The sequence below is a fragment of the Neopsephotus bourkii genome, unplaced genomic scaffold (assembly GCF_033783945.1).
Source record: "Neopsephotus bourkii isolate Nb327-2 ecotype Australia unplaced genomic scaffold, CSIRO-AGI_Nbou_v1 NB_994, whole genome shotgun sequence".
NCBI lineage: Eukaryota > Metazoa > Chordata > Aves > Psittaciformes > Psittacidae > Neopsephotus > Neopsephotus bourkii.
In genome coordinates, this window is record NW_026901486.1 from 3,928,670 (window position 1) to 3,950,875 (window position 22,206).

The following is a 22,206-nucleotide window of genomic DNA, read 5'->3' on the forward strand; positions in this document are numbered from 1 at the left end:
AACTACTTACTGATGCATTTCTCAAAGTGCCTGTATCTGTATTTACTGTTCCCATAGAACAAGGATTTTCAAAATACTTCTGGATTAAACATTCAAAAGAGGGAACTGTGTCGCTGGGGTTTATCAGCCACGCTGCAATCCTGGGATCTAATACGACACTATCAGCAACTAGAAAAAGAAGTTATTTTTGTCAATCAAAATACTTTGGCTACATCCCATACTGAGAAATACTTCTAAAGTGCTGCCCATCTTTCCTGTAGACACCCATCATAAATAGACAAGCATTTACACTATGAAAATCTTAAAACACCGAATTTGCACCTGTAACAAACAATCAGTATCATGACTACATAGGAATAGCCCAGGGCACTGGTGGGATCACTGTCCCCAGAAGTGTTCACCAACCATGTAGATGGGGCCCTTAGTGACATGGTTTAGTAGTGGACTTGGCTGTCCTGGGGTAAAGGTTCGATTTGATGATCTTAAAGGTCTTTTCAACCTATTGGATTTTATGATTTTAAGTGGGAAAAAAAAAAAAAAGGCAAACATAAACATTATATCTTCTGTTTGTAGTTGCTTTTAAATCCATATAAGAAAGTTTTAATTTGTTCCTATCAAAAAAACAAGGACCCCTTCAAGTAATTCCCAATTCTGACAACTAGGAACTCCTCTGGAATTTATTTCAGCCTTTCCTCTTGAGCAGAGAAAGTCTGTCTAGGGAACATGAAATACGAAGCAGTTTGACTTTTTCAGATCCAGTCAGGACTGTATTGACAGCTTTTGTTACCACTAGAAGCAATGCTTAAATTATTCAATGATTTGATTCCTACTCTGAGAAGAAATGCATCATCTTGACATGCCAAGCCTCTGGTCACAACCTCCCCCAAGAAGGTTTCTCCTTTCCATCATACTAAAACTGTTTTTCCATATATTACTTAACCACTAATCTAGTTACTTCTGCACCTGGTGATTTTAACAGAAACATCAAAAGCACAGATATGACAGGATTAGATCATAGATTAGTTACCTTGTTTCCAGCTAATTTCATTACCATAAACTTGAAGTAAAGTCCTCAGGAAATCTTTTGCATTGAAACAAATAATTGGAACTTTGCAACGCAGCATTTGAAACAACACCTGGCTGCACAGAAGCAGTTTATTAATGCACACTGTATCACTACTAGATTTAGTGAATATATTTACTTTATACACTTAATTACCACCTCTTACTAAACAGTTAACACAAGACATTTCTTTATTCCTGCAAGAACAGTACACTGTATTTGAATATTAAATTCTCAATTCATTAATACTGAGACTTCATTCTATAATAAACCAAACATCATAGCAGATATGCCTTAACATGCATTCACAAACAAATCCTATTTGATACTCAACATTAAATGCAATCTTAATCCTAAACAGCAACTGGCTTCCCTGTAATACTTTAATATATGAAAATAAAATCAGAGAGGATTCTGAATTAATTTAGTGGCATAAAATCATGATTTAAAGATTACTTTAGGTCATGATTCGACAATAGAAATTGCCATAATTGCCTAGTGTTCATATACTATCTAAATCCAGAATACTCCATCTATGTCACATTTTTCCATTCCTTTTGAAAATGTCTATAGTTCCCACACTAATTTAAATCAATCTTGCCAATTATATCTATCAGTATATAGATTTACTCATTATTTGTGTTACTTTTATAAGGTTTTGGGGGCAATATAGAAAAATAGCAATTTTTTATGGAGCTTTCAAGTTCATTTTTCTTTGGTGGTATGAAACCACAGTACCAAGAAGTGTTTGGTACTCAGAAGTTGTGTAGCTCATATTACTGTATACAGTGTAGAGCCACTACTACACAACCACACTATTCCAACAACTAATAATTACCTATGGGTTTCATCTAAATGCTAATACACTTATTTACTTATTATTGAATTTTCACTCTTCATATGTCCCTGCTTTATTGATATGTTATTCTCAATTCAGAACAACCTCTATTCACACTAACAAGTTATTAAACCAGTTGTCATACAACTCCAGTATTACACCTAAAGAAGTATAGGGAAATTATTTGGTTCAAGTCACAGTGGAGCAGTGGCAGAGATGAAATTAATAATTGAGTCCAACGTCTTGTAAATGAATGCTTTGTAATTTAATAATCCAAATTCAGCAGTTTACAATAAAGCAGTTATTACTGAAAATCATAACATATTCTAATGAAGTTTTAACGTGTGAATATTATATCTAAGAATCAGATTTGGTTCTCATTTCTCCCTTTATGGGATGCTATTTCAAAGTTAATAGTAAGAATAAAAATGGATTTTGCTTATATTAACTGGAAGTTTATTACACAGCTACATAAAGCATTTACTTAAAAAAAAATCTTGCAATTCTGGTGTAACATTATTACTGAATATTAGGAAAACTTTATTTGGGATCTCAAAAGCCAGTGAAAAGGCCTATGGTGTTCAAAAAACTTAAAATATCAGGAAAGCTCAAAAAGGATATTTACTGTATTTACAGTACCAGGTAAGAAATGCAGTTCAGAAAATGGAAAACAAGCTACAAGAGAAACCTGTACAAAACATATTTCGTGGTGCCATATAGCTATAAGCTGTTCATAAAGGATTACTTGGTGAATATAAACAGCTCCTATCAGAATCCCAACCTAGATCTGTAGGGCTGCAGTCAGCAATATGCTGAGCCCAAAAGAATAATCTATTCTTATTTGGTTTATATTAGCCAAATCTTGCCACAGGACTCAGTTAATTCAATCTCCTTATACTCATTAAGTGTATATGTAACCTATATATGTATATATGTAACCTGTGCCATGTAACCTACATAACTTGTTAAAAGCGTATGTAAAGCAAAATAGTACTTTTTTCCTACATATTCTCACCAAGTGAATCTCTCATGAGCCTGCTGTGCTTGTTGCCAAAGAGATGGCCATTCAAGTCTCAAATAAATTAATTTATCATTTTCATTAGCAGCATTTCGAGTACAGTCAGTTGAAGAGTAACCGGGAGGGCAAGGTTGACCAGTCTGCTTCTTCACTAACACAACAAATCCTTTTACTGATGAGGTTAAGACCTGTTAAGGGCAATGACAATAGTGTTTCCTCTGACAGATTTTATGTGAGCCTGTAAAGAAAATGTCCCAGTTTTGCAATATGAAACTTATTTATGTACATGAGAGTTACTGCATCCAACACTGACACAGTAGAAGAGCATGCAAGTGTTTCAGCCTTGAAATAAAAAGCCAGTCAAAGAAACAGTAAAAAGCAGGAAAAAATACTCCAGTCTCACTTCAAGTACACAAATGCCTGTTTAGCCCAAGCAGCTTCATTCCTTTTTTATTTTAGATTTTACTTGGTAACTAAAAATAAAATGTAATCAGAAGTATTAACCTTTACCTCATTTTACATTTGAATATTTGGTATTTGAACTGCTCCAGGTTCCAGGCTCCTGATGAGCATGGGAGTCACACACACACAGTTCAAATGTTTCTACAAACCTGACTCTAAACAAAACACATCCTTCACTAACCTGCTCCGAGTTGAGCTGTGAAGAACCATCTTGAAATATCATAGTAGTTACAAAAGCTGCTGCCTGGTTTACAGTTGTCAGCAATTCTCTTTTTTCTTCACATCCTAAATTCCTGACATCAAAAGGGCAATTTTCAGAAGACTCTGATTGTCCAGAAGTACAGTCATATCTTCTTTCATGTGAGGAAGTGTAGGTTCTTACAGGCAATCTCCTTGTTTTCTCTGAACAAGATAAAGGCACATCTTGCTTTCTTTTAAGGGGAGCAGTTACAATCTTTTCACACTCCTGGTTTTTGGCTTTTACTTCAAGATTTCTTTCTCGATATCCCCATGTTGGCAAGTTTATATCCTGGTAACAGCTCGCTCTTTCAGTATCTTGACAGCAAAGCATTTCACTGGTGTGTAATGTCCTGACTATCTGACCAGTGTTATTTATTTCAGGGCTGGCAGATATTTTTAATATGTCATTTGTGGACTCATGAAGCTCCTGGAAAAATTGGGAATTATTTAATGAACCAATTATTCTACTTATTAGGAAAAATACAAATAAACTCACATGAGTTCATTTATATGAGCTTTGAAGGAAGTGATAATCCTTGAAAAAATGTTGATATTAACAAAATAAAGAGATAGTTTAGAGGAAGCACATTATATAAACCAAAATTCACATATTTATCAGTAAGATTATTTTATTTATATTGCTTATATCCAAACCCACCACTGTTTGTTTGGGGTTTAATCTAATATTAGTCCAACACTAAAAATGGCATACAACTGTAAGATGCATCTAGTCCAGGAGCCAGCCCTCCATGGTGACTAGCTTACTGGTGACCTTTGAAGGAAGAAAAGACCACTCATCTACATCTTTAGCTCAATATTCAGAGCATTTTTCATGACAGCTTCATTTACTGAAGAGTTTTGGCAAGGGACCACAATGGCTGCTTTGGAAATTCAAGTACACTGAGTCAACTGGCTCTCCACCAATTTCTTCAAACAACTTGCAAGACTAAGATGTAAATAAAATGTATATGAAAGTTGTACTGAAGATGTATTATCACGAGTATGATTATTTTATTTTACTCCACTTAACCCACAATACCCAGAACAGCTTTCCTCCTTCGGACAGCCCCTGGATCCCTTTACAGCAGCATGCTATTAAAGAGCATTAAGCAAGAAGTTGCATGTTAATACTGTGACTTTACTCCTTCATCCTGGATTTCCTTCAGAAATTTCCTCACTATGCCACTGGCCTTAATATTATCTCAGTGTTTGTTAGTTTCTTTTACAACCTCTTCAGCTGAAACAGATCCTCTGTCTTCATTTCATAAAGAAGGAACTCTGGAATGGCAGCTGGCAGCCTTTCCAAGATCCCCCAAGGTAAATCTGTGTTTAACTATTTATTATATAGAGTTGTATCTTCCCTCAATACTCCTCTTAAGCCTTGATCATCAACAGGTGTTACAGGATCTGTCAAGCTTTTGACTCCTGAGCATTTGGAAAGATGATGGATTATTAGGGATGCATGTGCAAGCTGCTTCTCAAAGTTTACTTGGACTTTTACGTTTACATTACTTTTACATTTAACTTACTCAAATGAGGTAACTATCCCTATACTACCTACAAATGTTTTGGCTTTGGAGGGGAAATTCCATTTACTTTCTTTTAAAAGATCCTTCCTTTTTTGAAATTACACATTCTTATAATGACTCATCTTTTAATCTTCAGAAAGATTACAGTCCCTGACAGAGCATCTTTCAACATGAAGATTTTGAACCTGATTTCGCACAGAATCGAATACAACACAAGTTGTCTTGTGAGTTCTCCAACTGTTACACAAAGTAGTTGGCTCCCAGTTCTTAGTCTCAGCATCATGCGTAAGCTTAATATTCACCCACTGCACTGAAAAGCAACTGAAGCCTTGACTGTATTTTCTGCTCCTGGAGCAGAGTCTCCTTCAGTACCTCTGCTGTCATTACTGTTCCTAAAACCAGGGCCTTCTCACTTCAAAGGAACCACAAGTTACTGTTGTGCAAGGCTCCCATCCATTCCCCCACAATGACAATCTTCACTGATCAAAGGGTGTTGTCCATTTCTACTCCATCTGTATCGACTGAGCAAACCAGAATGACAAAGCCAGTAAGTTGCTGGGGGGGTGTTCTGGTTTTGCAATATTCCTCAACCCAGTTCCTGTATTCCCAAACCGCAGAACTACAGAGTCAAAAGATGAAAAAGGCTTATATTGCTTGAGATCATCCTTTACAGGATTAACTCTACAGCAGAAATACAATTAACAGGTTCCAAGTAAATATAAAAGGGGAGCTAATAAGGCTTTTGCTATTACCAAAATGAATAGTGGTTCTTCTGAAGCCAAATTACTTGGATTTAGGCAATGCTAATCAAAAACTGCACACTCTAAGAAGTTGCCATAAGTGGAGAAATACTATCACAGAAAGACCAAATGTTAAAGAGCTGTAGAAAGACAACTAATTCACTCAGCTGTATTCTCCAGTCAAACTGCAAATAGTTGCATCGTTTAACACGGTAGAATTTGAATTGGGACGCTCAAGTAATTACAGAATCAGGAATAAATGTTTCTTTTTTAGAGGTTCAAAAATAAGAACATAGCAATTTAATTATCAAGTCAGAATAATACAGTTGGAACTACAATTAACCACAGAAAGAAGCAGCAGCTTCTAGGAAGAACTGATCTTCTACTAGAAATAATGACATGGCTGGAAATAGAGAAAACAACTCCCAATTTATGTGGATCTAGAAAAATTACATTAGATGCAGTGACTCAAAATTAGCACCCCATCCCCAGAAAAAGAGCTTCCATTACTATCCATGTGCATCCACAGCTGCATGTCTACCTACAAGCCAATTTAATTTGTAGGAAATCTCAATCCCACAAAGCAAACTGGTTTTCTGCATCTTGAGCAACCTGAATGGACTTGAAATGTGAAACATGCACCAGTTAGAGTAAGGAAGGCTGTGAAACTACCATCTGGGACAGGAGTAGTACACTTGCAGTATCCGGAACTCATTGATCAACTCAACAGATCTTGCAATTGCAGCCTGAATTGGGGCTCCATTCCCATTCCTACACTGGCTCTCACTCACAGGTTTATTAAACCAAATTCAGAGATGACTAAATCAAAAACTAAGCTTCCTAATACAAACTAATTTTTCATATAAATCATGTCACTTTATGATTGTTTGTTAGTGATTGCTCAGTGACAGATGTTTGAGAACCTTTTTAAACCTGGAACTACCTAACCGTGGCAATCTCATTTATTTCTAACCAATCTGTCAAAAATAAATTGCTATAAAAAAAGGTAACAGAAGTGGGGCCAAGACTCTCAAAGGTAAATAGATGCCAAGTGCAAAATAAGGCAGGGGAAAGTGAATTATGAGTGCATACATTATATTGTAATAAAGCTTGTTATGGAAGTACCAATCTATACCAACTTCGAACCTGCTATAGAAAGACTGCTTTTAGTGGTCTTCAATCTTATAAAATGCTTGCCTTTTCATTTTTCAGATGTGCATCCTTATCATCTAGTTTATAGTCCTTTGTCTTTTCTATACCTTTAAAAAAAAGAATGGGAAACATTTTACAGTACAGGTGAATCTGAGAGCAGCACATGTATCTTTGGGTACACATACAGTGTTACATTACTGACAATGCTACCAAACCTAAAGTAATTGCAATAAAACTTTCCATGACAACCATTTTCCTCAAATTAATACCATTCATGCTTAAAAGAGCCCTGCAGGTTCCCAAATATGTGCTCTGCCCCCATTAAGAAAAAATTCAAATTTGTTATAAAGCAGACAAACATTTTCCACAGTATTAAAAGGCATTTTGGTAATACATAAATATTCACCTTTCCTTCCTTAAAGGAAACAGATCCATCTTGGTCTCTTAAGCAGTTTAACTGTTTTCTTGGAATTAGGCACAATAATTTTCTTCAGCAAAACACTATTTGCTTATATATCTTTAGCATACCATACCCTACAGAGAACTGACCATGCTTCATCTGCTAAGGATAAATTTTTTTCCAATTCCTCATCCTTGCAGTAAACAGGTATCACAGGACCAGACAAGAACAAGAATTCAGAGCTGCCAAACTGTGCCCCAATACAGCTGGCAGCCTGGCCCACCACTAAGCCACCAGTAACATTTACCACACAGCACGGAAAGCAGTGATGCTGTAGCATAAAGGCTGCTTTGCAAATGTACCTCAGGGCTCTGCACCTTGCTAAATAAGTCAGGACATGCCTTCTCTTTTCTGTCCTCAACATTGCCCGGCAGCCCCAAGAAGTGAAGGCTGGAATAAAAGAAAGAGCAACAGGCCAGCAATATTTGGGGGTCTCTCCAGACTTTGCAATTAGTTGGGATTCCTTTATCTCCAGATTCCTTTACCGCCCAGCCCAAAGACACCTCATGGGTAGAATATGCATTTTGTCCCCTCCTAACTTCTGGTCCATACCAAATCAAATACTCCACTACTCTTTTCAACTATGATATTTGTATTGCCAGCATAAGACACTTTCTGAACCTAATGTGGTGATGACCAATGTCAACCTGATCATAAGGTGATCTATCTCTATTTACTTAAGCTGTTAAAAAAGGAAAAGAAAAAAAAAAGATAACCAGGCAAATCAGGACTCAGTACTTAAAACACTCAAAAAAGCATTTTCAAAGAGTAACTACCTTAGTCTCCATAAGAAACTAAGCTTACTATAGTATTAAATGCAGGTTCATATTGGTCTATGTGTATAATCAGTTATTTAACTCCAGCTCAGACTTTTAACTTGAGCTGTTACAATAGTGAATCTGGATGTAACTGTAGCTTCATTTTAGGTTTGTTTTTCTTAACACTTCCTACAACACTAAAATTATAATTAAAGAATGACAGTGACTGAGTTTACGTTGAATACTTTTCATTGTTTCACAGCTAGACATTTTTTCTTGACAAATTCACCTTCCAGAGATGATGACATCTACATTTCTCTCAGCACTCAGTATTCAGTGTGACAGTTATCTAAAGAGCTATGCAACCTCAAATTGCTAGTTTATGAAAAAGTATCACCAGATGGCAGTAGAAACCCATCCTTGCCTCCTAACTCCTTGACACTACATGGAATATTACAAGCTCTACTGTTAAGGTAACAAGAGAATTTCACCCACTAGTTCAACATTGTAATTATTTGTCCCTACTGAACCCAGTATTTACCTTCCGAAGAGAGATTTTCCAGTAAGGAGAATTTAATCTTTAAAGATATATCAGTCAAACAGAGCTCATTAAAGTTTGAAACAGACCAATTAACAAGACAGGGTTTTAGCTGGGTTTCGATTTTTATTTTACTTTTAAAGGAGGCAAACCTTTTCTTCTCTCCAGACCCATGTTGATCCAGCTAAAGATTATATATACACACAAACAATTCCCTTAAAACAATTCAAATAAAGTTTGCTCTTAAAGCACTAGAAACAAACATAATCACTACATGGAAAACAAAAGCAAGAAAAGCCACTCATCTGACCTGCCACCACTAAATGCTTATCCTGTTCTTACACTCCCGAGGGAATAAGGATTTCACAGCACTACAAGGACAGCAACCTCATTTAACTGAAGACACCAGACACCTTCATGGTGTTTTTTACACCTTGACATGGAATGAATGGATCAAGAGTGGCCAAGGTCACATGATAGAGATATCACACAGCACAGAGTTCTACAGTCTATGACAAAAACCATCACACAAGAAAATTAAGGAAAGTGACATGATAGCAAGAAAAGTGAAAGAGTAATTACACTGAGGCAGAAGAAGGATCAGATTTTCTTTAAAAATAATGTGGGGTTTGGTCCAAATGTGCCATTTTAAAATGAACCCACATTCTGTATTTCAAGTATCACTGATTTACGCAGCAATGAACTATCCTTTTCAGTGCTACACCATGAGGCTCCACTCATCCAATACTTTGCCACTGAAAGAACCACCTGATCTGTTATTTAATGAACCAGAGGCTGCAACAAACACCATGTACATAAGAACAAGTGCTAGATCTAAATCGGCTTGACAAGATGTGCCAGGATCTAGTTCTCAGGGGAAAACAGACAACTGAAATTAAGCAAAACTCTATCTACTTCTTTCAAGAGCTACATTCTGTGAAATGCACAGAATTGAGAATAAAAAATCCATCTTGCAAAACCTCCATAGTATCCACAACATTCTGACTGAGACTTGCTTAACAGTCAGAGATCTGCTGAAGCACTTCTAACATTAGCTAATTCACTCTACCTCTGGGACTTCTATTCACTCTTCACCCTAGAATTTCACAGGGAGCGAGTTGCTAATGAACATGTATTCAAAGGACAAACATGAGTCTGGAGAGTTTACAGGCCTTCTGGCAAGTTCTCAGTACCTCTAGTGATCTTCAAGTATCTAGTCCAGAGTCAAGTTACTGTATACACTGAATTTACAGTATTAGTTAACTGACAGTTTGAAATTCTCATCTAATTCTATACCACTCAGCAGGGACAGGAAGAAACAATGAAGTTGAGGATACTGGTAATATCCTAGCTCTTTGCATTCATATAGTATTATTCAATCAGAAAAGCCCCAGCAAAGGTCACAGTTACAGCTTAACTCCTTTTCTAACCCTGGAAATCTAAACTCTCACCTTTCTCTTCCTTTTAAATAGGGACCAGAGATTTGATACTGGTTTATTTGTCTGGGTTTCAATTTTTCAATTGAAAACAGAAATGCTTAAATAGGCTGAGATTTACTCACTCTGGTTCTTTTTTCTGCTAGTCTGAACTTCTACGGGGTTAGACTGCAAAGCTGCCATAATTCTCTGAGCGCTATCAGATAAAGGCACTTTAGAAATCTCACATCCTATGTATGATGCATACTGTTCCATTCTTAAGATTAAACCTAAACAGAAAACACATGCAAATAATGCATTATATCAGAGCCACAGAACAACCCACACTTCAATTCTTTTGAAATTAAAGACAAAATACAGTGAACATGTAACTTTCTATTGAAAATGAATGGCTGAACATCTCCTCCACCATTACTATCAGTTATGTATTGTAAACAAAAATCATCAAACTGCAATAATTTACAAAAATTACTACTTTGAAAGTTTTAATACATTTATAAAATCAGTCCTATTAAGTTCAGTTGATTTCCAATACAAAAACCCTGACAAATAAGACAATTATAATTTACGTCTGAACCACCTCCCCTTCTCAGCATCTTTAAAGTAGTTTTATCTAGCATGTAAATACATTTACTATTACTGCTGCCCACATTTTCTCAAGAAAAAAAACACTTTCAAGTAACTGTCAAAACTAGAGCCAATACAGGATGAAAGAAACAGGTCTTCCTATCACAATATATATAAACATTAGTGATGTGTTGTTTCAGAAAATACTTACAGAAGACTTCTGTTTCCAAAACTTAATCGATGTACTTGAGTACTATTAAATCTTAATAATTTTGAAATAGTTACTACAGTTTGTCAATTTAAGAAACAGGTCAGCAATATCTAAAGTCTCTACAAGCTCTGACCGCAGCTATTGCTGTTCCAAATTTTATCCTTTTTCAAAAAGCAGCTGCTTTTCCAGTTGACCTGTACCCATATTCTATAATACTTACAAAATACTTGAAGAGTCCATTGATACAACACATACAGGAGAATCAGAAACAACGGTGTCCATACTGATGACTTGTTTTCTTTACAGTTAGACCAGAACAATGTATAAAACTTACCATAAAGACAAAATAAATACCCAATATTTTAAAAATACTTAAGAGGGTGCAAGCTGTACAAGTCAACTGCTCTGCCAAAATACGCTGTTAAGTAAATTGCTGCTATACAAGTTAGTAACTGGAGCCCTATTACTCTGGTCATCTCCCACTAAATCCAGCGCTTGAGACAAATGTTGCCTTGATGGTGAAACTTGACGATATTTCCTCTGCTTACATGGATTTTTTTTTTTCTTAGCTCAAGGCCATTGACAGATTGCAAGTTTGAATACTTACAAGTACAGATATTTGTATCCAGATTCAAAGAGGATGATCCATCAGGCTACATTAGTATTTGCTGTATCTATCCAGCTGAATTTACAGTAAGCATGTGAAAGGGAGAGAGAGGCAGAATGGCTTGCTTTGCCTTGACAGACAGAGAAAACTTAGGAGTCCAGAAGGTCAATTTAAAATTATTCTTCTTTGAAGAGCTCAGGATGAATAGGGACCGATTTCAAGGAAAAAGACAGGCTGTAAGGTAAACTAAAAGATATTGGAATGGTCTTAAAGTAGATGGTTGTGGTACTTGAAACATTCTGGTACATATTCCAACATATTTCTAGCAACACCAAATCTTCACAAGAAGAACTATACGGGAAACAATCATGGCACATCCTGAAGAGAACTCTCCTCTTCAGAATGAGTACATTACATTCATGTTCCAAAATCTGGAATGCCTTGCCTGTGTTTATTTGTTAGCTCACATATCAAAGGTTCTTAGCATGCAAGAAAATCTATCCCATGTGCAGAAAATATTCCATCTTGTGCTATGCTGTGTGCACTGGAAATCAGCATAAAGGCTAGCAGAAGAGCAGCCTGAATGCAATTCATTTAAATAATCAATGTATTACTCCGTATCGAAGAACTGTGACAAAACCCGAGATGTGAACTCAGTGGGCAGATGCCAAAAGCCATAAAGCAGCATAAACCCAAAGCCGGTAACTGTGGCAGTTAAACATACATCACAATGATAGATAAACGTTAGCCTTTATAAACCAATAGCTATCATTCCATAAGCTTACAAACAATTTACATCCACATGCTTTCCTTTCTTAAAAATACACTGAAGTTTAAAAACGGAGAACTCCACTGGTGGCAAAATGCTCATCTGCCATAGCACGGGCCTTCACTTCAGCCTGCTGCTCCAGCTTCTCCACCAGCTCTTTCAAGCGGTCTTTGTCTGTATAAAAATACACATACAAGTTTCTTTCCATCTGACGCAGCTTATTGGACTCTAAAAAGCTTCTCTTTGACTTCACATCAGCCATCAGATCAGTAAAGAGTTCATTTAATTTGTTTAAATCGGTTTCCAGTTGGTGCAACTGCTCAACAAGTTCCTAACAAAAGATACAAGACAAAATAAAAAAATTACTTTTTTATTGTTAATACACTACCTGAACTAGAAATACATAAGTTTATTTGCTTTTGAAAGCCACTTTTGTTTGTAACTGAAAAGTAATCACAGAAAATAGAAACACAGGTGCTAAGGAATTCCACTTAATTCACGTAACTTTTGAGCTCTGTGTAACAGTACTCACATAGGGTCATGAAAATGTAAATTCATTTCCTTGTTTACCCAGCCCTCAGCTGGACAGATGACTGAATGACATATTCAACAAGTCTTCCTATCTTACAAGGGAACAGAAAAAAAACCCCACAACAGAAAAGCCAATGCAATTTTAAAATTTAATCATTAATTAACGGCTACAATTTTTCTGCCACTCTTAAGATAGTTCAGTGCAAGCAGGCTACTCATCTTCCACATTATTTCCTTATTAAAGGAATTGCTTTTCTTGAGAAACAGCAGCAATAGAGATGTCACTATTTTAAGAGGTAACGTGAATCAACAGAAAGGCATTTGATTGATTTAATAACCTGTAATCCCTAAACATGTATTGCTCCAATCACAAAGTTTCATTGTTATAAAAACTCTTCTACATGTTGCAAATACACTTGACAGATAGCAGCAATAAACATATTTGTATGTATTTAACCAAAGAAGTATAATGTAACAGAAGACTACCTCAATCCACTTTTGAGGTATCTACAATTAAAAAAAAGTAACAAGGTGCATTTAAATACCCCAATTCCCATTTAAAAGAGGCTCTGAAACTATCAGCTGGGAGCTTTGCAGCAGGGCTGCCCTACTACAGCTGTCCTTCAAAATTCTGATGTTGTTATTTTCTCCAAATGAGCCATCTATGGCCAGGCTTTTTAAGGGAACAAACCGTACTACTGAGGTGTTACAGGTAAATGGAGAAAAAAACCCATCTGAAAGAATAAGAGATTTAAATCATTTTCTAGTGATACCATATCCAGATGACTTATTTCCCATACCATAAACTTAAGAGTAATACAGGACTGGATATGCCTTTGGAAGAAATTAAGTTAGATACAACGATCTGCTCCGCAACAAGAAATTACTATCTGCCAACACCTACAAAATCCAGCATTTGCTAAGAACAAAGTACTGCACCCATTATCATTAATGCCAATAAATTTGTCACTGACATGTGGGAGCCAGTTTGTGTGCCTACAGCCTTCATACCACAGTGTTCTCAGGAAAAGAACATGACATATTAGTGTAATAATTTTAGTACATAGATAACAGCTCACCTGATTACTGAGTTGTATTCGACCTCCATGATACAGCTCATCATAAAGGGTATGTACATCACTTTCTAGTTTGGACAAAAGGAGAGACTGTTCTTGAGAAGATGCTGCTAGCTGATCTTGTGCTGTAGCACAGTCCTGCTTTAACTTCAGAGCCATCTGCTCCAGGCCTTTGTATGTTTTAAATAATTCTTGGGTTTTATTTTCTCCTTCCAGAAGCTGATATAGTCTGTAACAAATGAAGTTAAGATACGCAAACATTTTTAAGTTTCCTAAGCAATCCTGTCATTATTACTCAAGAGAAAATGTTCATCCTGAGAAGTCAGAGGACTACTAAAGGACAATACTGCTCAGGGTACTCTTTACTCCTTCTCCCACTGATTTCATAATTCAGTCTATTTATAGCTAGCATGTGATTAATACGAGTCCAAAATATTTCAATATTAAATTAACAGTAATGAAATACCAAAATACCAGTTAGTAAGTACCGAATGAATACAAACAGACACTGTCAGTGTGCTCTTGCCAACTATTTCCTGATATTTCCAAGCCTGCAAAGTAAGATGCAATTTTTTTTAAGTGCTGAAAACCAGCAGACTTCATTGGCTAATGTGAATTAATAGCAAAACCTTTAGGGTTTATAACTCTTTCAACTTCCTTTTTCAAACAAAACCAAAACAAGCAAACAAAGTGATAAATAGCCAGATGGCATTCAGCAATTTGGAAACATTAAAAATAAACCTGAACAAAAACGTTACAAGTTGCTAACACAAACACAATGGAAGCAAAATTAATGCTGCCTAATTCTTGCAATTATTCACTGTGCAAGCCCATACTCAGTTATCACTTTATTATTAAAAAACACTTAAAGCACAGTTTTAACAGATGGAAAGTCTGACGTTAACACACCTATAATTATGCAGTACACCTCATCAAAAGGTTTAGAATCTTGATGTGACAGCAGCACAGTGCACATTCCTACTGTATCACCTGGGCTACAAGGAGACTTCACCACTTCGCTGGTGAAAAAACAAATTCCTCCGTGGGGACAGGACACTTAAGACAGATGGGAAACCAAGCTGTAAAAATGAGCTAAACCCTTTTCCCATATTGAAGAAGTCGTTCCTCTCTTCTACCACACGGGGGGTTTTGTAGGCTAAGCTGCTGAGACCATGCATACGATCTGGGAAATCACTATCATTTACAGCTTTCCAGATCCATACTTCTAGAATAACTTTCAAGAGGTCCTAGCTCAGGGCTTGGCTTTAAACTTTTGTTATACTCTGGATGCTGCTTAGGAATGCTTCAGCAATTCAACAGTCTGATAATTGAACAGTTTTGACTCAGGCAAACCTGAAAATAATTTCCAAGTATAAGCATGAGGCTAATCTCATATCTTGAAGTTCTTCAGAATTCAAAATACTAATTAGCAAGTAACTAAGAACTCAGAAATACTAAAGGCTTAGCTTGCCTAAGCCTTTATTTCCCCAATACTATGTTAAAGTTCAACAGCGACTATAAAGCTTACCTGAAAGAGAAACCATCCTTTGAACTAATAGTGTTTCTTGGCTGTGCATGTTTAATTTGCTCAGTTATCTCCTGTAGGCTCTGTTGCAACTTATCAGCGCGCTGTTTTAGAGATTCTACCAACTTCTCAAGCTGACAGGAGATCTCCTTATTTTTCCTAAACTCCATTTCACAGGCTAGCTGAATAAGTTCAAATGATGCCTTCTGTCTTATCAAATGCCTGAATATTTCATTTTGTCTTGAAGCACAACACTCTTGCTGAGCAATCTGATGCTCCAAGTAGGACTTCTCCACAGGCACGCTCAGAAGTAATGCCTTCTCCTTCAGAAGGGGCATCAGCTCTTCATGGTTTATCCGAGTTATATCTTCTTTAATTGTTGAAATTTCATCATTTATACTAGGTATTTTGGCAGTGAGATTTTCTTGTTTCCCAGTATCCTGCATAAAACAAAATATCTGTCAGTATCTCCCTGGTTCCCTCCAAGCCACTTCCCTAACATATTTCTGCAGTTCACACATCAAAATCACTGCATCTTTTCTATCTACAAAATTAAACGAGAACTTCACAGGCAGTTTTACAAAACTTTACAACATAAGACAAATACAACGTAGGTATCAAATAAATGTATTTCAAACAACAGTAATTTCTTTCTTTTGCAGAGCCAGGAAACAGTTATTCTGTTAAAAACAGAAGAGCTGTATTTTACTTAGCACCCAGGTTTCAAGCATGTTTGACTAAGGGGAAATCCTGCCTGACCAGTTTGGTGGCCTTTTATGATGGGGCTATGGAACTGATCAACAGTGGTAGAGCAGTTAATGTCATCTACCTGGACCTGTGCAAAGCGTTCGGCACTGTCCCACACGAAATCCTTGTATCTAAATTGGAGAGACATCAACTTGATGGATGGACCACTCGGTGGATAAAGAACTGGCTGGATGGCCACACACAGAGTTGTGGTCAATGGCTCAATGTCCAGCTGGAGACCAGTAACGAGTGGTGTCCCTCAGGGATCAGTGTTGGCACCGGTCTTATTTAACATCTTTGTCGTTGACACGGACAGTGGGACTGAGTGCGCCCTCAGCAAGTTTGCCGATGACACCAAGCCGTGTGGTTTGGTTGATACGCTGGAGGGAAGGAATGCCATCCAGAGGGACCTTGACATGCTTGTGAGGTGGGCTGATGCCAACCTCCGATGTTTAACCATGACAAGTGCAAGGTCCTACACCTGGGTCGGAGCAATCCCATGCACAGCTACAGGTTGGGCAGAGAACAGATTCAGAGCAGCGCTGCAGAGGACTTGGGGGTGCTGGTCGATAAGAAAATGAACATGAGCCAGCAGTGTGCGCTTGCAGCCCAGAAAGCTAACTGTATCATGGGCTGCATCAAAAGGAGCGTGACCAGCAGGTTAAAGGAGGTGATCCTGCCCCTCTACTCTGCTCTCATGAGACCTCACTTGTGTGCAGTTCTGGTGTCCTCAACATAAAAAGGACATGGAATTGTTGGAACGAGTCCAGAGGAGGGCCACGAGAATGATCAGGGAACTGGAGCCCCTCCTGTATGAAGATCAGCTGAGAAAGTTGGGGCTGTTCAGCCTGGAGAAGAGAAGGCTGCGTGGAGACCTCAGAGCAGCCTTCCAGTATCTGAAGGGGGCCTATAACGATGCCGGGGAGGGACTCTTCATTAGGGACTGTAGTGACAGGACAAGGGCTAACGGGTTAAAACTTAAACAGGTGAAGTTTAGATAGGATATAAGGAAGAAGTTCTTTACTGTAAGGGTGGTGAGGCACTGGAATGGGTTGCCCAGGGAAGTTGTGAATGCTCCATCCCTGGCAGTGTTCAAGGCCAGGCTGGACAGAGCCTTGGGTGACATGGTTTAGTGTGAGGTATCCCTGCCCACGGCAGGAGGGTTGGAACTTCATGATCTTAAGGTCCTTGCCAACCCTAACTATTCTCTCCTACAACTGCAATCTCTCAAGCACAATTTTTCATAGTCAGTCAGATTATTATCAACACTGCTACCAAAATCAATCTTTTCCAAATAACTGTAATCAATCAAGTCCTATATGCTAGTCATCCATAAATGAAAACACACCAACTGACATGATGCCTTAAGTTAGTCCATGATTGGCATAAGCTAATATGTTTTCTGCTATTATAACTTCTTAAATTCCAGTAGCCATATCTGCCTGTCACTCACTTGTTGAGAGGTTTCTGGGGCATCAACTGTCAGATTAATTTATTTGGTACAAATACCTGAGTTTCAAAACGTCAGTGAACTAAAACTTTTTAAGTTTATGCTATAGAATACAAACAAGAACTCATTAATCATATTAGCTCTTCAGCACCACAAAATGTCAAGCAGTTAAGCTTTTGTTTTCTCTGTACAAATAACTGAGAGACAGTTATAATTTGAAAATACAAAGTTAAACTAAACTAGGACAGTACTACTAAGTCCTGGGGCTTTTAAGGTAGCTGTTTTTTTTAATTCTGGAAAGCAGCATTAAAGGTAGTCCACCATACTGAAAAATTCCTAACTATAGAAACTGGAGCTATTTCACAAGAGGAGTTTTGTGATCAAGATTAGAACTTGTACAATCTCATTATGTAAAAATAACTAAAAGAACAATAATTCAGCATTTCCTTTTACTACACCCAGTTGACCACGCCTGCCTGTGCAGAACTCCACTACCTTTTGTCACCTCTTGTGGCTTACCTTGCTCTTTAAGGACTGCAACATGCTCTCTGCGCATTTTATAGCTGAATTCAGGCTCTCCTCTTCGGCGTGCATTTGAATTAGCTGATGTTGAGCACAAATATATGCTGTCTGGAGCCTGGCCACCTCTCGAGTCTCCTCAGAGATTTCATTAGTCTCCTCACAAGTGCCTTGTTCACTGACATCTGCAAACTGAAAGCTGCCTTCATGTGAATTTTCAACCCATTTAGACACACTTTGATCAAAACTTTTGTTTATGTATGAGCTAAGAGCTGCAGAGTTTTGTTCTTCCTGAGCCAAATACTTGTCCAAAGAAAGTTGGAAAAAAAACACTGGCTGTGGATCTGACCCTTGTTCTGAATCTGAAGCAGTAAAGAAAGAGGCCCATTTCTTAGTCGCATCTGTAAAAGACAGCAGTTCATTGTTAAGTTCATTAGTTGCTGTAGTAAACACTTTCAACCCTTCTTTTAATTCTTTATGTGCTTCATTCTCTCTGCTTTTTAACATCTGTAACAGATGGCTGTTTTCAGAAACCATCATTTGAAGCTTATTATGCCGATGAATTTGAAGTTTTTTTAACTTCTGAAGAGTTTGAAGCTCATCCTCTAATGTCTTCAGTTCCTCCTCCTCTTGTCTACTCCTCTTTGAATCCACAGGCTTCAGACTTTTAAGGACTTCATCCAGTGCATTTCCTTCCAAAATGGGCTTTCCAGACTCACGAAGATTATCAAACTCTTGCAGTTCTTGTTCAGATACCACATATTGCTTATTTACATTGCCACAAAACCACTTCAGGAATGATCTGCTTTCTGAAGATTCAACAAGCCAGTCAAAATCATCTCCTTTAAGCTCACCAGCTTCTGGATATCCAATTTCCTTGAGAATTGCCACAAAATCATTTCCACAGCTCATGATTAAAGTTTTAGGGTTTGGTGGGGGTCTTTTTGTAAAAAGAAAAGATCCAAATACATGGAAAAAATCTGGGGTATTATTCCAGCTGTAATTTTGGGGTCATTTTAAATGAACATTCAGTATTTTAATATAAAGAGTCTGCACAGGGAAAAGGAAGTGTCAGATCACCCAGAAAACTGAATGCTATTTTGGATCAGATGGTCCAAGACTATAAACCAATTTTTATTTCATAGATATCTTAATACATTTTTTTCATCAAATCAGGACACATTTTTGCATCAATTAAAGGCCTGATCTTTGCAAACACTTATGTTTTTCCTTAATTCACTTAAATCAAGGTACTCTGTTTTAATAGTAAATTTAAAAGAAACAAGTGTAAATACTGAGTAATTCATTGGCCTGCAGAAGTGATTCACTCATATAGTTTTACTCACATTAAATAAAACAAAAAACACCCACCCACAATCAAGCTTCCAAAGTGAGAGGAGCTTTCAGCTTCTTCTAAAAACTAAACAGTGAGGTTACACTGCACTTTGAGATCTTCTTTATAAAAAGATTTTACTTTTGCAACAAGCAGAATCTTGTCTTCTGGACCTTCATTTTAAAGTTTCCTCTGCGAACAGAACAAGGAATCAATGTAAAAATATCTCAACGCAACAATGCAGGGCTTTGACCAATTATAAAAAAGTTAAGATCAGTGTAAATACTCTAGTGAAAACAGTCACAACTTAAAAATTACAAGAAAAAGGGATTTGATGCTTTGCTGTTTCCCAGCAACCAAATTAGCTTTGGGATCCTAAGGTGAGTGCAAGCAGCAAACAGGAGGGTTGGAACTGGATGATCTTAAGGTCTTTTCCAACCCAAACCATTCTACTATTCATGAATTATCAAGGATGACAGAAGGCCTTTTCTGCAATTCTGTGGTAATATCCAGCTTGGTTGGTCGGGGTTTTTTTAGTTTGGTGGAACATGCGTCCCACAGAACGCCCCACTCAGCCAGCCTGGAGGGCATGAGTGCTTAACAACTAAAAGCACCCTTCTGAAATTCGGTGTGTATTTAATATAGCTTAGAGTTACGGATTATACAAGAAATAGAATTTGTTACGCAAGTTTCATGTCCCAGGGCAGCTTTCCAACTGCCCTCTGTTTTCCTCGCTAAAACAGGGCTAATAAAAACAAAGGAGGGCACGTACCCTTATGTACGCATATGCACTGCCGCTCAAGCCGCCATCAAACGCCACAAATATCTTAAGACACCTGAGAAAGCTGCCCACCATTCCAGTCCCCAGATCACCACAGCCACCTCAGCGCGCAAACGGGACCCTCAGGCGAGGACCACAAACACCAGCCGGCCGAGTCCCAACTGCGGTGCAGCTGCTGCCCACAGCGCCAAGTGGGATCGCGGCCTAGAGCCGCCCGGAGCAGGGTAAGGGGAGGACAAGGAGGCGCTGCGGCCGCTGTACTCCCCCCGCCCCGCTTCGAGCGAGCCCGGACCCCGATACTCACCACAGCTCCCGCCTCAGCGCCCCGAGGAAGTAGCGGGAAGCCTGAGGAAGCGCGCGCCCCGGCGGCTCGAAAGGCCCGCCACACGCCGCTCTCGCGCAGCCGCCCAACCGCGCCTGCGCGCGCACCGCGCCGAGCGTCTGCAGAGGCGTCGGCGCCAGTCGCCGATACGGAACGTGGGATTGGCCGGCGCCGGCCCGCTGACCGGTGACGTCACGCAGCCGGGCGGCAGCGCGGAGGGGCGGAGCTTCTCCTCAGGGAGGTCGGGCGGAGATGTGTATCTTGGTGGCTCTCGTCCGTCCGCCCGCCCGCCTCCATCCTGTCATTCTTGCGTGTCCCGTTGCGCTCAACACATGGGAGGGGAGACGATGGCGGAGAGGGGGCTGTAGCTTAACATTGAGCAACGCCGGGTCGCAGCCCGGTGTGCCCACCCGCCGCCTCAAAGCTGAGGGAGGTGGCTCACGGTGGCCGCTCCTGCTGCTCCTGGGTGCACAGCTTCCCTGTTAGTAATTCATTCCTGCTTAGTTCTGTCATCATGTTTTCATGGGCTTTTATGTCCATGAATTTGTGTAACAACTTTCTGAACCTGGTGATACCCCCAGAAGCTTTGCAAAACTCAGACAAATGCAAAACTTGGAAAAAAAATCCAACCTGCAGCTTACAAAAGAGCTTCCTTAAATTTAATTGTTCTTTAATCCTCACCTAATCCTGTTCAAACAATGCCTGGTGCTGGCATAACAAGGGTTGGTGAATGCCAAACCCTGTCCTTAACCTGTGTGTTTCATAGCGGTCTGGAAACCACCGGTATACTCTTCAGCTCTGCTCCCATGTGGGTTTGGGCACTGCAAAGTGAATGCTCCATTCCCCCCACCATTTCACTGGTACCTCCTCGGTATCTTTTACAGCACCACTGCACCTTGCTGAGGTGCACAGGCAAGGCTGCACCCAGTCCTCAAGGTGCGGGTGCTCCAAGGTGTTCTAAAGTCATCACCAATGCCCTTCCTTACCATGATCCCTATTGGCTTTCTGGCTGCTGCTGCCCACCAGAAAGCCCTCAGCTGTGACTGCAGAACCCCTTCAGCCTTGCGAGGGCTGGTTCTGATTCGAGCACCGTGTAAATGTCATTGACAGCTTGAACATCCTTTATCAGCCATTCTTCAGGTTTAGCCATCTTTGTTTCCTGTCTACATTAAACATGCCACCTTTCTCCAGGCTTCCCTGCTTGCCTTCCCTTTCTCCTTGAGTCATGCAGGGGAGAGGTTTGGGCCGTGGTTTTCTATTTATGTCAGGCATTTCTAGTCCCATAATTTTTAAACGTCTGAGCGTTTGTAGGTTTCTCACTTCTGAACTGCTCAGTTAGGGATTTCTGGCATTTTCCCCTGGTTTTGCATAGGTCATTTTCTTAAAATTGAGTATCCGTTTGCTTTATTTGGCTTAATTATACTGTGGTTGCTACTATGGAGCAGCTCACCCACTAACAGCTCTTGAATGAGATCCTCTGCACTGCCGAAGACTAAATTCAGAATGGTGGGTTTTTTCTTGTGGTTTCTAAGGT

The 22,206-nt window shown here is 38.9% G+C and overlaps 2 protein-coding genes across 8 annotated transcripts in view; both read right to left on the minus strand.

The window, feature by feature from the left end:
* The window catches only part of POLN (DNA polymerase nu), a 96,580-nt gene extending 84,856 nt beyond the window's left edge, over positions 1 to 11,724 (minus strand). For 5 of the 7 annotated variants that reach the window (XR_009726459.1, XM_061359819.1, XM_061359817.1 and 2 more), the window contains exons 1-5: positions 5,523 to 7,075; positions 3,563 to 4,048; positions 2,917 to 3,107; positions 1,028 to 1,140; positions 11 to 168 (exon numbers count right to left, since the gene is read on the minus strand). Coding sequence is in view for 6 of the 7 variants with exons in the window: in XM_061359819.1 (XP_061215803.1) it covers positions 11 to 168; positions 1,028 to 1,140; positions 2,917 to 3,107; positions 3,563 to 4,048; positions 5,523 to 5,534 (960 nt within the window). In the remaining variant the exon portion in view is untranslated. The other 2 variants (XM_061359820.1, XM_061359823.1) reach the window with 2 other exon arrangements.
* A 484-nt stretch (positions 11,725 to 12,208) lies between these two features.
* HAUS3 (HAUS augmin like complex subunit 3) lies at positions 12,209 to 20,601 on the minus strand. Its single transcript, XM_061359826.1, has 5 exons — positions 20,342 to 20,601; positions 18,237 to 19,761; positions 15,524 to 15,960; positions 13,999 to 14,224; positions 12,209 to 12,719 (listed from the first exon to the last, which is right to left on the minus strand). Exons 2-5 carry the CDS (start codon positions 19,146 to 19,148, stop codon positions 12,453 to 12,455), a joined length of 1,842 nt encoding a protein of 613 aa, XP_061215810.1. The 5' UTR covers positions 19,149 to 19,761; positions 20,342 to 20,601; the 3' UTR covers positions 12,209 to 12,452.
* Positions 20,602 to 22,206: the final 1,605 nt, after the last annotated feature.

Excerpts from the sequence above, each read along its gene's own strand:
- HAUS3 (XM_061359826.1), bottom strand. The coding sequence starts at position 19,148 with ATGAGCTGTGGAAATGATTTTGTGGCAATTCTCAAGGAAATTGGATAT. Across the intron at positions 15,961-18,236 it reads TGCAGTCCTTAAAGAGCAAG|GATACTGGGAAACAAGAAAA; the intron begins GTAAGCCACAAG and ends TGTTTTATGCAG. Across the intron at positions 14,225-15,523 it reads AAGGATGGTTTCTCTTTCAG|ACTATATCAGCTTCTGGAAG; the intron begins GTAAGCTTTATA and ends CATTTGTTACAG.